Source organism: Thunnus albacares, chromosome 5 (genome assembly GCF_914725855.1).
Source record: "Thunnus albacares chromosome 5, fThuAlb1.1, whole genome shotgun sequence".
NCBI lineage: Eukaryota > Metazoa > Chordata > Actinopteri > Scombriformes > Scombridae > Thunnus > Thunnus albacares.
In genome coordinates, this window is record NC_058110.1 from 6,159,739 (window position 1) to 6,177,135 (window position 17,397).

The following is a 17,397-nucleotide window of genomic DNA, read 5'->3' on the forward strand; positions in this document are numbered from 1 at the left end:
ATTGTAACAAAGCATAGACAGGCTAGTGCTGGAACTGTGTTGATTCCTCTAAAATATTGTTCAAAATGTTCAATGTGCATTCAAAACACATACATACAAGTAGGTTATTACATGAACATCCAGGGCAACATTTTGAGGATCACATCCTGAATAATGACAACATAATGCTTATCTAACACAGCTAATCAAACACAAGCAAACCTTGTGAGATGAAGGATTAGAATTAACTTGCTTGTGCATGCCTTACTTAGATTGAGTCAGAGACATCAAACAGTGAGAAGGACCTGAATGATGCCATGGACCGTCTGGGCACACTGGGAAGAGAGATCAGTGCCCTGAAGACCAAGCGTGCCAACAACAGCATGGCAGCAGCCCGAGCCGAAGAGACAGCCACCATGGCACGAGACAAGGCAAACGAGGCCAAGCAGGTGTGTCTGTGTGTCTCTGAATGAGTGTGCGTAGTTTGCCTCATCAAAGCATACTCAACTATTGTAAAAAAAAAACTTTCTCCTGTCTTTATTCTCAGATTCTAGACGGCCAACTGACTGATAAATACCATGAGGTGCAACAGCGGGTTGACACCAAGGCCAAGGCTGTACAGGACGCCAAGAAGAGGGCTGAGAGCCTCAGAGATGAAGCAAAGGAACTGCTAAGAGATGCCCAGAACAAGCTGCAGAAACTAGCAGGTGCTTATTCATATCTATATGTTTACACATGTATGTGTTGATGAAATGATAGAAATGGTTTATGTGTTTGGACGAAGAAAACTATGGGTTTTTAATTAAGAAACAATTGTTGCAACACGGATAGTGAAAGTGATAGTGAAAGAAGATCAGCTGCTAATTGAATCCCCAAGCTATAATTTCATGTCTAGACTCAAACTTTATTTTTATGGAACCTTTCATGCAGTTAATGCATTTCAAAACACTTTACAGGTGATTGACAAGCAATTTGAGACTAATCCACATGAAAAATAGAAATAAAACAACTTAAATAATAAGACAATACAAAATAAAATGAATAAATGGCAGAAAAACATTTAAAAACTAGAATACAATAAGATTAATGATTAAATAAAATAATGAGAAATCAGAAGCAGGACAACACTCCACTTGTTTATTCATGCAGTGCATTACATTGCATACATACTGGGGTTGAGCATGTTAACTCATCTAAATTACATAGTAGTCATAAAACATTCTAAACAAAAGCTACTCCAACAGCCTATTGCATAAAAACTAAAAGCTGCTCCTGCCCTTTGGAACAATTAAAAGACTCATGCCAAAGGACCTGAGGGCCTGTCCTGCCTTATACGTTGTAAACGTGTTAGACAAAAAGGCTGGTGCAAGACCACGAAGTGCTTAAAAACAAGTAAAAGAATTTTAAAATCAGACCAGATGGGAGAACATTACAGTAGTTTCGCCAGCTAGATATAAAGGCGTGCATTAGTCTCTTTGTGTCACTTAGAGAAATGGCTGCACTTAAGCTTTATTATTTAGACCATAAAAAAACTAATTTTGTGACTTACCCCATAAGTTTAATTCTGAGTCAGAGATGACATTGAGGTTTTTTGCCTGTTGGGTCAAAGTAAGTCGCAGAGAATATAAATTGTGACCAGTTTCTCTCTTAGACCCTGTAACTAATATTTGAATTTTATCCTAACTGAGCTGTAAAATGTTATGTGACATGACATCTAAGCACTACATATCTAAAATACATCTAAAAAAGAGCATCAATGAGTCCTGTGTCATCAGGAGACAGAGCTACATAAAGCTGTGTCATCCGCATCCCTATGAAAAGATAGCATCCCTTTAAGACATCACCAAGGAGTAACATATATAGTTTAAGAAGTAGTAGCCCTAAAATTGGTCCTTGAGGAACCCCATTATTTATTTTAGTGTTTTCAGAAATGACAAAGTGCTCTTTGCCTGAGAGATAGGAGTCAAACCAATTAAAAATGGTTCTAGACAGGCCAGCGTGTTCCCTCAGTCTATTTAAAACAATTTACTAATCAAATGTATCAAAAGCAGTGTCCAGATCAAATGGTATGACTCAAAAATTACTTACTTACATGCCTGGTTATGTAACCATTCCTGAAATTTTCTGGTTCCCATAGAGCTGGAGAAAAACTATGAGGAGAACCAGAAGAGGTTGGAGGGGAAAGCTCGTCAGCTGGACGGCTTGGAGGACAAGATGAAAGCCATTCTCAATGACATCAACAAACAAATCCAGATCTACAACACATGTCAGTAACTCACTACACCATGTCATATTGAAACAGGTCCATCATTGTTGTTCTGCCGTTTCTTCCACATACAGTAACCTGACAATAGACTAATTAAAGAAGAGGATTGGAGTGGTTATTTCAAATTATTTTGCATATTTTGTAGGATGTGCACACCTTCTTTCATGTATGTATTTAAGATGGTTGAGATATAAAAACATAATCCAGGACTGAACATGTAAAGGTTGTCTGATATCACATATTTTATGTTAAATTGTGCACATTGTATTTGTTTTAAAATTTATAAACGAATCTGGAAATATATCTTTCTAAATTTGTGTCTTGAATATAAAGAAATTAATGAAAATTATATTTTAGAACAGACAATAATACACAGATGTGGGTGGAAATAATGCGGTGCCAACTATTGATAGTTTAACAATTTATTGTTTACTTTATATAGAGGGACTCTGTTGCATAATCAGCAGGTCAATACTATTTTCCTTGCATTTTTCTATTAACTTTCTGTTACTACTGGAAGCATATGCTGAGCTGTGCTCATCACAAGGACCCCATTTAAACTGCAGTGGACAGTGTCTTCTTGCATCAGGAAACAAGGCAACATTTGAATGCATGAGGACGTGAAAAGTTAAAATGATCAGGTCTAGTCTCTGTATTGTTTCAAGGCTTTTCAGTAAGAGTGAAGAGATGAACAGGGTTAAGGTATTCATATGGATTTTAAATTTAGGATTTTCAGAAAACAAATCCTACACATTGTGGTGCTAGGAATAAGAGGATTTCTCTTCTCAGTTTTTAATTTTTTTTTTATTATGTCTGCCTTTACATTATAACAGAGAAATAAATTATATTTTCATGTGAAAATAAAATGAGTTATTTGTCTCTGCGAAGCCAGTAAATACAAACCTGCCTACAAAGCACCTCTGCCTGGATTAGGAGGGTGGCTATACATCATTAATACACAGGAATAATGTATAGAGCGGTGTAAGCTAGCAGTATATGCTATGCTATGCTGTCAGATGGATTGGTATGGAACTGATGAAAACAAAGACCATGGTCTAACATGTTCTAAAGTGGTCTGTAAAGGGGATAAACCTGTTTGATTTAGAAAATAGGCTTATTCGCTTATCTCGCTAAGATTTAGATGAGAAGATTGATATCACTATCCAATTTGTCCATTCAATATGAAGCTGGAGCTAGGAGAAAGTTAGCTTAGCTTAGCATAAAGACTGGAAGAAAGGAGAAACATCTAGCCTGGCTCTGTCCAAGGGTTACAAAATCTGCCAGCACCTCTAAATGTCACTAGTTAAAAGGTTATATCTCTGACTTATTGGAGTCTTCTTGGCCCTTGGAGGTTGCCAGGCAACCAGCGGAGAGACAGGACAACCCCCTGTAAAACCACAACTTGGCATTTTTACATTTCAGTTTATGTTCAAAATGGACAAACAAGATTTAACATGTTAATTGATGAGCTTTAGAGGTGCTGGTAGATTCTTTTTAACCTTTGGATAGATTGTGAATGTTTATCAAATATACTGTGACATAAATATAAGATCTGCAGAAGTGACATACAGTATAGTGTTCTACAGTATGCACAATATGGTGTGTAATTGTGCCTTATAATATGCCAGTATGTTTGAAATTTACTCATGTACTGTTTGCATGACAATTTGTGTTTTAGGAAACATAATAAACCAACAAACTGCCCCCTATCAGCTGGCTGCCACATGGTTTTGATAATTGCCAAAGCAAAAATACCAAAAGAAGTTTGTGTAAAGTTTTACAGTGTACAGTTTTGTGAATAAAGGTTTGATAACTTAACATCTTTGTTGAAGTAGCTTCTTTGAGCATATTATCTAGAATAAAATTTTATACTGTATATGCAGTATGATCCATTTAAGAAGCCTCCATGATTGATGCATACCATTTTCTGATCTTGCAGTCTTGTGGCCTGATTGTGCATGCATTCATTTAGGGTCTGCAACGATGTAAGATGTCTCATTTCTATTTTTGTGTTCTATAAGGGTGCTGTTGAGTCCTTGATGTGCCCTTTGACAAAGTCTGCATCTTTGCAGGTGTTACAGCTGTCTGTTATCCAAATGTTTTAGCAATTACTGATCATTGTGAATAACAGCATTAACAGCAGAATGACAGGACAGAGCAGGGCCAACCACAAACCAAAGACAGAATTGGCAGAGGAAAAAAGAGGAAACCAAAGTGAAGGAGCTACATTAAGAGAGATGTTTTACTTTTAGTAGCTGCTTTAGCTGTATACCGTAGTTTTTATCTATAAAGTACTGTTCTTTGGTTACTTAGCGTTTAATGTTTGAGAATTCAGTATGTTGATCCAATTTAACAAGTTATCATTTCTGCCAACTGCCTTTTCTGAAGAGGAGCATTTAAAAAGCCCAAATCACAGCCCAGTGATTTTTTTTTTTTTTTGCTGCAAATTAATTATGATAATCCTTCTCCGTGTACTTGAAATCAATAGTCACCTCCTTCATTAATTAAATTTTACACCCAATGAAAAGCTGAGGTAAATGAGAGCAAGGAAACACAAATGAGGCCAGGGATGAAGTTCAAAAATAAATGAGCAGTTACATAAAAAAGTAAACAATATTTGCAATATGGTGCTTCTGATAAAAAAATATAAATATGAATTGATAGACAGAGAAATGTTTGAGACTTTCATGAAAACATTTTTTTTCAGTCACCAGACATGAGTGAAGTGATTGTTTCTCAGGATGCTCTTTATGTGTAGTCATGCTCTACCACAGGAGTTGGAAATAAGAGAAGGAGACAACAACAACAGGAACACCACAGGTCTACAACATCATTGTCAACATCATTCAGTGCAGACTAAGAGGATGACACAGGTGCCATTTGGGACAGGGTCCCTGTCTAAAAATAGTTCCAGTGTATTATAGCTATGGCCATGGCACCCCCTTCCTCAGAGGGTTCAAAAAATATCTGTGGGAATAAAGACCCATATAAAGTGTTGTCATATGAGCTGATATCAGATGATACAGAGAGTCTCTGTGGAAACATTTTGGCACTGTACATATTGGAAATGTTGACTATGTCTGCAGCTGACATCTACAATTATACAAATATGTCATTAATCACACACACACACACACACACACACACACACACACACACATACACACTTAGTATATATATATATATATATATATATATATATATATATGTGTGTGTGTGTGTGTGTAACAACAAAATCACATTTATGTTTTTGTTGTTTTTGTTTCACACTTGCTTTGGAAATGTAAACGTCTGTTTCCCATGCCAATAAAGCCCCTTAAATTTGAATTTAATTGAAGTGAAAGATAGAGATAAGGAGGATTCGAATGTATTGTATAAATTGTGAAACGGGGAATGGTATGTGTGTGTGTGTGTGTGTGTGTGTGTGTGTGTGTGTGTCTGTCTGTCTGTCTGTCTGTGTGTGTGTGTGTGTGAGTGAGTGAGTGAGAGAGAGAGATGGGGGGGGGGGGGGGGGGTAAAGGAACAGCTACAGATCACGTGAACGCGCACAGGAAGTGGCCTGGGCGCGCACTTTGGCCGGGTAGCAGTGTGTGTTGTTCCAAACAAAGTAGGACTCGTTCGCGGAGGCCGAATGACACCAACTGACTGAATAGTTTTTTTCAATTGTTGTCTTTTGTCTGAACCAATAAAATAACTTGTTCGAAGTTATCAGAAATGGGTCCCGGATAAAAGAGGGAAACTTCCAGAAACACCGTGGACTGCGCGGCCGTGAAGGAGCTTAGCAGCCGGGAGAATCAGAAGGAGCCGCTGGGCCATTGTGTGCACGGAACCGAATTCAGTTCAGTATCCCCTTTTAATGGAAATATTAATGTGGTATTTCAATCACAGACGGTCGCCAATTGACACGGGATGTCACGCTTGTATTGTTTGTGTAATATAGGGAGCCATATCAACCCGTTTCATGTCAGCTAGCGTTTGCCTGTGTGTGGCTAATGACATTAGCGTTAGCTGCTCGAAGGAGCGTTTGATTGTACCACCGTTCCTGCGCTCTGCTGGGAGAAACGGATTGGAGATCAGTTGCAGTGATCCTACTGGTAAACTGTAACCAGAAGAAACCCACTGACTTGGTTGATCTGGTTGTTCGTAGTCTGAAAAGTTTAGACAGCTGACTTGTATACAGTGTAACGTACTGTTAAATTTTTAAATAGCCTCTAAGAATCACCCCCACCCCTTCCTCAGTGTGGACCAGGTATATTACAGTAACGTTTTAATATGACTGATTGTAGAGTATTCGTCAGGTCCAATAAATGGGGTGACATGATAAACAACGTTAGATTAAGGCTACAGACAGACAATTGTGAATGGCTCATACCGAAAGGCACATGACAACCCCAAACACGTGTTCCTTAAAATAAACGAACCTCTGCAGTCGGCTGGCTAACTCACCACGTAACATGCTAACAACTCGGGAGACGTGAAGCTGCATTGTTAAGCTTGTTAGCTGGCTAATGAACATCAACCATGTTTATATTACATATGTTGTACTGATTGCCGAATAAAATGGCTGATTTAGCGGTTGTCCTTTGTCATCTGACTGCCTGTGCTAGCTACTTGCTGTTGCTATGTTGAGGAAACGAGGCAAGGCTCAACGTCAGTGTAGTTAACGGTGAAGCCGTGTGCTTTTTTTGTAAGACATGAGTGTTTACTTCTCATTCAGCCTTGTGGTAGTTGTTTGAAAACATGCTCCTGGTTATATGTAAGCTGGGAAACACTCTCCGCCCCCGTGTTTGTGTGCATGTCACAAACAAAGCAGATCATGTCATTACTAAACTTTACTCACTGGACACACAGTACATCGTGATGCCGGACAATCATGTATATTGCTGTCAATTTCTCCTCCCCATTATTAAAGGTCTCTCTGTCCTCTTCCTTAGGTCCCCTGCCCCTCCTAGCCTTCCTGATTCTGTTCTGGGAGAGTTCAGACTAGTATCATCGCCAAGATAGCCGGGCCAGGTAGGAAGAGGCACACCTCAGATCCAGACCCCAGCAGCGGTAGTGATTCCGGGGACGGGCGGCCTGTTAGTGCCAAGTGCCTGAAGATGGCCAGTAGCGGCGGTAGCGGTGTGGCTGGTAGTGAGACAGCGGGCCGTCGCAGTGGGGCTCAGCATCAGCAGAGAGGAGGCGGCGGTAGGGACAACAGCTCAGAGCTGTCCTCCAGTACCAGTAAAAAGAAGCAGAAGGACAGGGCTAACCAGGAGAGCAGAGAGGCCAAGAGGGCGGCAGCAGCAGCCGCCGCGGCAGCAGCTGATGGAGTTATTGCAGAGGTCAAGAAAGGTAAGTATGGCTAAAAGTGTTGCAACCAGTAAAACATTTGTTACTGATTAATTTACAGATTATTTGTTGTGTTAATTGGCTGCTTGGAGATTAAAATGGAATAACGTGTTATAACCACACCACAGTATAGATATTGTTTACAATTCAGTGTAGTACATGATGCAAATATAAGTGCATTTCAGTTATTGCAGTTTGAAATACACTGAGGTGTATAGGCCTGTTTGACAATAGGCCTTTTTACAGCAGACATTGACTTGTTATAGTAGGAAAAGTCATTTGTCAGTAGAGTCACTGCCTTTTTTAGCAGCATTATTGTACACAGAGTAAGGCAGGATAACACCATGACAGGCTGTAAACTTTTACAAACATTCTTGTCTCAAAATGATCTAACTACTTAACTGAAAGGGAAACGGGGAACAGTGTGACATAGAGCAACACATTGCTCGTTTCTCTTCGCTGCGACAATGCTCTCGGCTTCAGTGCTAAATATGAGTGATGTCATAAAAACAACTTTTGAACCAGATGCTGGTACAACTTCCACTACCGTCAAGTGTGATTGACTGATTTTATAATTGAACTATTACAAGAATGCACACTTTTTATTTTTCTGACTGTGTGGAAAAGTGATGGTTTCATGTCATAGATGATGAACAAAGGCAGTAAAACATGATCAGCAGAACCGGAGATAGCGTGTTTTTGTTTATTCCAAGCATTCATCTTCCTTGTCAAAACCTGAGGGGTGTACTACGAAGCAAGTTCAACATACCCAGGCTTTCTTTGTGTGAGCTGGCTCGACGAACCCTAAACTCACGATCAGAGATAAGTGGTATCACGATGGTGGATATGAACTTTCTTTGTTAACCCAGGCTTTTTGCTTCAGGCTCTGTGCGCATCCCCATGAAAGGGTGTGTTTGGCGCGTCATTTGACTCTTTTTCTGCACAAAATGGAAGTATCGCATGCCACCTACTTCAGTCAGGAAGAACAGGTCAATACATTATCACAGCAAAAAGCAACGCTGTTGCTGCAAATAAGATGAGAGACGAATGCTGGCAGAAAATTGCTGATCGTGTAAATTCATTAATAAAACACTAATTCATTAATTTATTAATTATGTAATTAGTTTATATACTTATTTTACCACTCAATGCACTCTACGTGCCTCCCACATCCAAAGCTTTTAAACTTTAAATTTGATGCTGCAGATTTAAACATTATACTCAAGAAGTGCATTTAGGGTCTGACTCTGTCCCATAACGAGGGACAAGTGGAAATCACTTTAGGTTTTGGCCAAATTTGGCCAACAAAGTGAAATTAATATTGTAGACTGAATATTATCTGTGATAAATACCAATAGACAATTTTATTTTATTTTATTTTTGTTCTAAGTATTTCTTCATTAGTTTTCTGTTTTTTATTAGTTTTTTTTTTTTATTATTTGAAATACAGTTTGATCTATTGTAACAAAATCCCATCCCGCAAGTAACCCTAACCTCTTGCACGATTACAAATTTACAATATGACATATCAAATCAATGATAAGTATGATAAAAGACTAATCAGTTTTCTAATCGGTGTTCTAATAGCTGCAGTACCAGCAGTGTTAAACGGACTTGGCAGCAAATCAGGTAGTTAGGTAGTTTATTGCCAATTTAAGCCGAAACGCGGAACATTACCTGCTCCGGACCAGGTTAAGTTTGCAGCATAAGTTACCATGGTGATCTAGCCAGGTTAAAAGAGAGCCACCTTGGTGACATTTGAAAACCCTGACTTTAGGCTCAACATACCTCGCTAACCCACTAATCTCGCTTCGTAGCACACCCCTCTGGCACCAGCATTACCCACCTTGCAACTTACCTCGATTTTGTGTTATGCTAGTAGCGACTAACGTAGCCTGAAGGGGCTAGCCTCAAGTAGAGATAAGGAGTGTGCTACAGAGGGCTGGTAACCTCACTTCTTCCTAGCTCCACATCCCCACATTTTTTTCAATTTCATTGATTTCTCAGTGACATCACTTGTTAATTTGTCTGACTCCACATAGCTCCCTCTGGAACCCCAAAAGACTTTATTTACATGTCTTGCATTGTCTCATGAGGTTTCTAGACACATTTTATAGGTGCAGTGATTATTTTTGAAATTGTCATACATACTTGATTTATTCACACCACTGTTGTGCTCAAAATAAAACTGCTTGTCAGTTATGAATATGAAATTGACACATCTTGCAGCTATTAGATGTCAATTCTGTCAAATGTTGGATGTTGCCAACCCCTCCTATTTAACTACAGTTTCCATATATTGAGATCTCATTTTGTGAATAATACAACTAAAACCTGTAACCAATTAATTAATCCCAGGTGCTAATACAAAGCCTATGACTGGGTCATTTTTGAGAAAGGTGTCTATATAGAGATCACAGTCATGGGTGTTTTATGGCTGACTGTAAATTCTATTATTCATTAACACATTTATAATTTAGGATTGTGTTACATGAGAATGCAACAATTTCTGCATATTTTGATCTGTCAAATGTTCTTTTACATAAGACAATAACACGCTTTGGTTACTCAGGAGGAGCTCTTTGTACATACCATACCAACACCATGTTTCATTTTACAGTCATGTGTGATCACCATCGTGTGTAATAAACAACACGGAGTCTCTTGCTATTCAAGAGTTTCGATATTTTCTTTTTGCTGTTAATTTTATTCCTTTCAGCCTGAAAGCTTGTTTGATGGCCACTGTGCACATACTGTACTTTCTATTTATTATGGGGTGTGTGTGTGTGTGTCTCATTGAAAGTATTTTTTTAGTCTGCATTTTACATACATGTGTGTGGATGTGGATCACAGCTTTCCTCTATACAGTTTCATTCCTGTCATTGTAGCACTGGTGGCTAAATGTGCATTTAAGTGTACGAGGAGGAAAGTTGCCATCCAGAGGTGGATTTTTTTCTATTGTTTTTTTATAAATGCCCCCACACATGCGTTTGACAATAAGAACATGTTAATGTTTCTTTGTTCCAACATCTGTGTCTAGTGGTAGGCTCAGTTTTTAGAGATACAGGAAATGTTGTGTGCAGTTACAAATTGTGTAGGACAAATCCTAATTTAGTGAAAGAAAGGAGGGGAGCTATATGTTGCGCTGACTGACCACTGAAGTATTTTATAGGTATTAAATTATTCTGCATTAATCCTTGCACAGGACTTCCAAAATGATTTGTAGTTTCCCCTTTGCTTAAGGCATCTATCCTTGTATTTTACTCCCTGAACACTTTGTGCTTCTTTGAAGCCGAAACAAATATGCTTGCTAATCCCCGTCGGTGTTAAATGGAAAACAACCTTACTTCCTCATCCTTTATTTCTCCTGCACAGGAGTCATTACAGGTTTGAGATGTAAATGACCAAAAATTGTAATTGAGTTGCTTCATGTAATGAATATGCCTGACACTGGCTAATCCCTGGAAGTAGATATCCTGATGCAAGAAATACAGTTATGTGCGAAAGTTTGGACACCCCTTGACAAATAACACATTTTGGTGATTTTTTTTTTAATTGAAAAGATGTAAAAAGAGTCTCTCTAGGATATGAAAAAACATAGTTACTTTTCATGTCATAAATTGAGCAAAACTAAGTAAATAAATTAAAACATCATTGTGGCATTTGCAAAGGTTTGGGCACCCTAAGAGTTCCAAAGTCTTAGATTCTTTTTATAAGGTCTCAGACTTTAATCAGCTTGTTAGGCCTTAGGCATGTCAACAACTGTCATTAGGAAATGTCAGCTGGTGCCAGTTTCAAAGCTTTACAAATACTTGTGCGAACACTCTGCAACCATGGGTTCCTCTAAGCAGCTGTATAAGACTCTAAAAATGAAAGTTATTGATGCCCACGGTGCAGGGGAAGGCTGCAAGAAGATAGCAAAACATTGTCTGCTTGCAGTTTCCACAGTGCGCAATGTAATTCAGAGATGGCGGTTTAGGGAAACTGTGGAGGTCAAGATGAGATCTGGAAGACCAAGAAAACTCGGAGGGAACTGCTCGTATGCTGGTCAGAAAAGCAAATCAAAACCCCCAGTTGACTGCTTCCTCATCATAAAATTCATTGCAGAAGTATAAATCATGTGAAAAGTAGGGTCATTTTCTCTCAGACTTCCATACAATAGAACTTAGGGCTGCTTGATTATGGCAAAAATCATAATCACGATTATTCTGGTCAATATTAAGATCATGATTATTTAACACAATTACTCATCGACTCACGGAACAGAAATGCTTCCATTTTATTAATTTATCAATCCACACTCCAAGACATGCATGAGTGACGCGCATCTCATGGAGAAACGTTTTTTAAGCTCCCGGTCTATTTCTGTCGCATTTAGTGAAGCCTGATCTGCACAGACAGCTGTTTAAATCACACAAATATACTGTTGTATCTACATTGATTAATCTAAGCACCCAGTCTGTCTGTGAGCTGCCTGTTTCACTACAGGCAGATTCCCCTTTACTCGCCATGGTGAGCGGGGAAATAAAATCACTGAATCAATAAATACAAACACTGCTGATTTCTTCCCGTGGAGCCGACATGAAAACTATTTTGGTTCAGTAAATTTCTGCTGTCAGTCAGCTTGGTGAAGGCAGTTTGCCCAGCCAGCTCCCCAGGAGCTGCAGCTGACAGACAGCTGGCTCTGTGTCACTGAACGCAGGTCAGAGTTGGTGTGGGTTGAACAGATAGAGCGTGCTCACATGCTGCTGATGTCTTACTATGGATTCCCAGTGAGAGTGAGTTTGGGCTTTTAGGAAGGGGTGAAAGTGCACAACTTTAAAGGAAAGGGGTGCGCTGGATTTATAACATAAGATACTCTGCGAAAACAGAGTGCAGCACAATTATCATTTTATTTCTATTATCTTGTTTTCATAATTGTTGAAAGCCAAAATCGTAACTGAAAATAACACTCAATTAATCGCCCAGCCCTAATAGAACTTCTCTTTGCAACCAGTGGAGTTGCCCCCTTCTGGCCATTAGAGAGAAGGCAGGTTTTAAGTCACCTCTGCATTGGTCCCATTTTTCAGACCCGGAGCTTCCCGCTTGTTCTGGACATAATACATAGTTTTTGATACTTTTTCTCTGGTCATGAAGTCAGCCATTTTGGATTTCGTGCGGCAATTTTCATTTTCCAAACACAAGTTTGAGGCCTTTAGGACATGCAAAACGAAACTTTGCATCCAGCTAGTAAGTATTTAGCATTTTTGAGGCACTAGGAGTGTTCAAACTCAAAACTGCACATGCATCAGATGTGGCGTAACTTGATAACTGGTATGGGTCTTAGGCTTAGGTGTGGCAAAATGGCTCAAGGGCGCCCCCTAGAAAGTTTCAAGTCAAAGCACCCACCTTTAAATTTGACTTAGATGTACAGAATTTGGTAGGCAGAGGTAAAATCCATGGAAATGGGTATCCATGTCAGTTGCCCTCTGGTAAATGTATTGTTGGATCAATATTAAACTTATGTAGTATTGCCTACAGGCAACAGGAAATGGAGCCTAAATGACACATAGTTCATCTAATTTATATACAATTTCCAATATGTCATCTCCAGGGCCATGTACTGCACACAGGAAATAATATTTTACCCATTCACATAGTGTCTGATAATCCTGAAAATTCAGAGCAGTGTCAGCTGACCTCCAGTAGCAATGCCATGGCTGCCACTCCCTCCAAAAGGCGTGAGGTGCTAGGGCCCGTTCATCTCTGCTTGTGGCTTTAATATGCACTCATTGGCCACTTCATTAGGTACACCTGTGCAATCTAATACACTTCAATACAACAGCTCTGCCATGAGTTCTACATTTACAAAGCTTATACATTCTCAGTTTTTGTTGACATTGTCACATGATAATTCTATTTTATGTTTATTATCAAGGTTGTAGTAGCTGGTGGTGTTGGTGATGTACTGGGGTGCATTATATTGAACAGTGCTCCTAATATTTTTTCCACTCCAATAACATACTTGAGGGGGGCAAAATATTAGGAACACTTCAATGCACTCCAGTACACCACCACCACCCACTACAACCTCAATAATAAACATAAAATAGAACTATAACCTTTCTGACAATGTCAATAAAAACTGAAAATGTATAAGCTTCATAAAAGTAGAATTTATGGCAGAGCTGTTGTATTGCATTACATTAGATTGCACAGGTGTACCTAATGAAGTGACTGAGTGTATTTTATATTTGAACTATTGCAATGATTAGCCAATTTATTGATTAGTCAATCGATAGAAAATGAATCAGCGACTATTTTGATAATTAAATAATCATGACAATTTTCAAGCAAAAATGCCAAACATTTGATGTTTTCATGTTCTCAAATGTGATGATTAGCTACTTGTCCTTGTCTTACATTATAGTAAATTGAATATTTATGGATTTTGGACTGGTGGTTGGAAAAACATGACGTCCTCTTGTGCATCACAGTTTCCTATGCTATTTTTGGAAACAATCATTGATTATTGAAAAAAAATTGGAAAATTAATCAGTAATGAAAATATACATCATTTGGAGCCCTAGTTTTAAAACTGTGAAGCAAAGCTCAAATCAACCCAACTCTGAATACCTTGAGTGAAACAGGTGCATCTTTCAATCTATAGTTGTTATGTAACAGCTGTAATACATAGATTGCACAAACTAAATATGGCATGGTATCTGTGGTCGTTATCTTCGCCACGTGCCACTTTAGACTTGTGTGTGGAATTAGTTTGCGTATCCAACATGTCTTACATGGAGGCATATACTTATTTTTTCCTCACAAATCTTGTTTATATTCAGGTGATATTTTTCTATTTCAATAGCTTGCTTGAATATGTTGTATTATAGGTTGGAGAGATTGAAGTTGCCTTAATAATGGATCTCACATGTGAACACAACACATCACGATAGAGTAGGGGGTGTGCAATATGATATTATATCATGTACGATTGAAATGTCTCCACGATCTGCCTTTACAGAGAGGTTGTTGATATTGTGCTACAGTGCACATTGTATCAGTTCAGCTCTGTGACAGAGTGCAGTCTGATAGCAGGAGGATAACGGGTAACATCACTGACATGGTGAGCGCCTTGCACCACATCTCCAATCTGCTGGTTAAATCTACAGCAGTTTTAATGTTGTGCTAGGAAGCTCACCTGCTGCACATTATGTTTGTTAAACTGACAGCTGGGCTGCAGTTAAATGCCATTGTTTAGCGTTTACCTCGCCTGCTAACTGGTAGCACTAACTTCTGTTATTCTGTGAGCTACCGTGATGTCAGCTCAGGTGTACTGTGTTGGTGTCTTCCACATCCTGCTAGTTATCCAAAACAACACACTAATGCTAATGCAGCATCATCTGTTTGCTTTTCACCTGTGAAATTAGTTTGGTTGTACTGTTAGTTTGGCTTCCCATGGCAATATTCATTTTAAACAAGGCCAAAATACTTTTTAATGCAGCTTTGCACACCTTTTATTTATTTATGGAATTGTTTGTATTTTAATGTAATTTTATATCTGTCTTTTATGTGTGTATGTTTTTATGTTGTTTGTGAGCCCCTAAACTAAGAGAAATTTCTATCGTTATGTGATAGACGACAATAAATTTTTTTGAATCTTGACTCGAGTACCGTATGGTAACTTGCACAATGGTCTTAAAAACCAACATGAAAAAGAGTCGTGATAAGATTGTGGACTGTGGATTGTGAACCTGTCTGAAAAAAATCATGATACATTTTTGCCATATTGCCCACCCCTATGCTAGATTACTCACATAATCAACTGCAAACTGCACCAGTATGGATACCTGATATTGGATCGATGCAGCCTTTGATACAGGTTCACTCCATCAAGCGAGGTGTGATGTGTACTGTCTGTTGCCACACTGAATATGACAGAAAGGAAGTTTGTATAGTAACATAAACTATGTTACTTCTTGCTTTAGGCATTGAACACAAATACGAGAGAGGACTGGGCTGTGTGTTTTGATTCATCAGTGCTATAAGTGTGTACCCTTTACTTTGTTTGGGTGCATCTATGCTTTATCATGCTGTCTCTGTTTTGATGCTGGTATAGTTTCTCAGTAGACGGTTGCGTGTGTTAGTGTTTGTGTTGTTGGTTGCGCATAATGCTGAAGTGCTGTAACCCTAGCTGAGAGAGTGTCAGGCCCTAATCTGGGAAACCTGGCTTTGTCAAGGTCATGAGAATGCCCTGACACTCTCTTTCTCTGCCTCTGTACCATCCTTTTTTTAAAAATACACCAGCACCAACTCTGTTCATACACATCAGTCATCCTTTAAACTGTGTCTCACTTTGCTATTAGCTGCGCTCTTTTTCATGTCATAATTGTCAGACTGAGTATAAAACAATTCTCACCGGTAGGAATATTATTAGAGGTATTAGAAATGGTTGGGGTTGACAGACCAATTGTTATCATTGCCTTTACTGCAAACATTGTTTATACTGATTGAGATTTGATACTCATATTCTGTTATCAACCATATGTGGTGTAATGCATCTAATAGGTTTTCGGTACATTCAAAGGCTAATTTATAAGTGTGGATAAAAACCTGAGCCATTATGATTGCTTTCAGGGCCACTGATAACATTAAAATGCAGTTATGTAATTATTGCTCTTACTCTAATGAGGCAATAATTTTATTTGGCTGTTAATTAGACTTTGGCCCATATACATTTTCCTCCCATATCATCCCCAGACTGACACAGATATTATACAAAACACTATAGGACACTGTGCAAAACAGTGAAGGAAACAATTAAAATAGGTGTCTTACATAGCAGGGTATAATTTCTTAATGCAGAGCTAAACTATCTTTTTAAAAATTGGATTGGTTCACTAATTTTAATGTAAACATACCTGAGTGGGTGTCCATTGTTTGTCATTGCAATAATAATAATTATTATAATAAAAACTTTTTATTAAAATATAGTTTTACTCATGTGAATCTGCATTAGTAGCCTGGTCATGAGAGCACACTGTGGCCTGTCTTTACTGGAAATACAACTGTCACCAGCTGGGAGGGATTGGGTGTTGCTTGTGACCTTTCTAGAGCGATTAAGTGAGAGCGAGACTGGGGGGGAGAGAGAGAGAGAGTGAAGAGGGCAAGGTGGGAAAGTTGAGGCTCTCTAGTTGTTATTGTAGACAAAATCGGAATACGAGTGTGCACACGATCCATACATTACTTCTTTGCTAGCTTGGAATCTGGAACTCTTCTGTACTTCATGGATGATGTTTTATTTTCAAACACAGCAACAACTTTGAGGCCACTATGAAAAATGGTACTACAGTGGATTACTTTGGCTTTCATGTTTTGGGATATTTTTCTGCATTTGAATCTGCCTTTCAAAGTGCATGCGTGGCTTGGTATTATGTTTTGTTACACTGATCATGGTTGATCATTTGCTTTCATGGAATAGTTTATTCGGCATACTGTTTGTGTGGCACGGATAATTTTAGATGTCCCCTCTGTGACTGAATTCACTGTACTCTGCCTGTCTGTGCATGAGTGCTCTGGACTGACCCACTTGAGCACATGAGTGCAATGTTATGGCCTGTGTGAATTTATGAGCAGGTGTTTCTCAGCATGTGTCTATATTCTCTCAGAGTAGCACGTACATGTGTTCATCATTGGTCTTACTTATCTCCTGTTGTGCACTTTGGATTTCTTCATTCCCTGTGTCCATATTTGCCAGATGGGATTGACTACTTTGTCTTTTAATTGATATTTTTAGGATTTGCAGTGGAAATTTTGCACAAGCAGTAGCCTGTGTAATA

At 38.7% G+C, this 17,397-nt stretch overlaps 2 protein-coding genes across 8 annotated transcripts in view; both read left to right on the forward strand.

The window, feature by feature from the left end:
- The window catches only part of lamb2 (laminin, beta 2 (laminin S)), a 61,715-nt gene extending 57,652 nt beyond the window's left edge, over positions 1 to 4,063 (forward strand). For both annotated transcript variants that reach the window (XM_044350884.1, XM_044350885.1), the window contains 3 exons: positions 252 to 428; positions 527 to 686; positions 2,117 to 4,063. In XM_044350884.1, the coding sequence (XP_044206819.1) occupies positions 252 to 428; positions 527 to 686; positions 2,117 to 2,253 (474 nt within the window). In that variant the 3' untranslated portion in view covers positions 2,254 to 4,063. The remainder of the gene's footprint in view (positions 1 to 251; positions 429 to 526; positions 687 to 2,116) is intronic.
- Positions 4,064 to 5,786: 1,723 nt separating this feature from the next.
- Positions 5,787 to 17,397, forward strand: part of usp19 (ubiquitin specific peptidase 19) — a 32,207-nt gene continuing 20,596 nt past the window's right edge. For 2 of the 6 annotated variants that reach the window (XM_044352551.1, XM_044352553.1), the window contains exons 1-2: positions 5,788 to 6,083; positions 7,180 to 7,579. In XM_044352551.1, the coding sequence (XP_044208486.1) occupies positions 7,345 to 7,579 (235 nt within the window). In that variant the 5' untranslated portion in view covers positions 5,788 to 6,083; positions 7,180 to 7,344. Of the gene's footprint in view, positions 6,084 to 7,179; positions 7,580 to 16,710; positions 16,902 to 17,397 lie in introns of those variants that run through there. The other 4 variants (XM_044352554.1, XM_044352555.1, XM_044352552.1 and 1 more) reach the window with 3 other exon arrangements.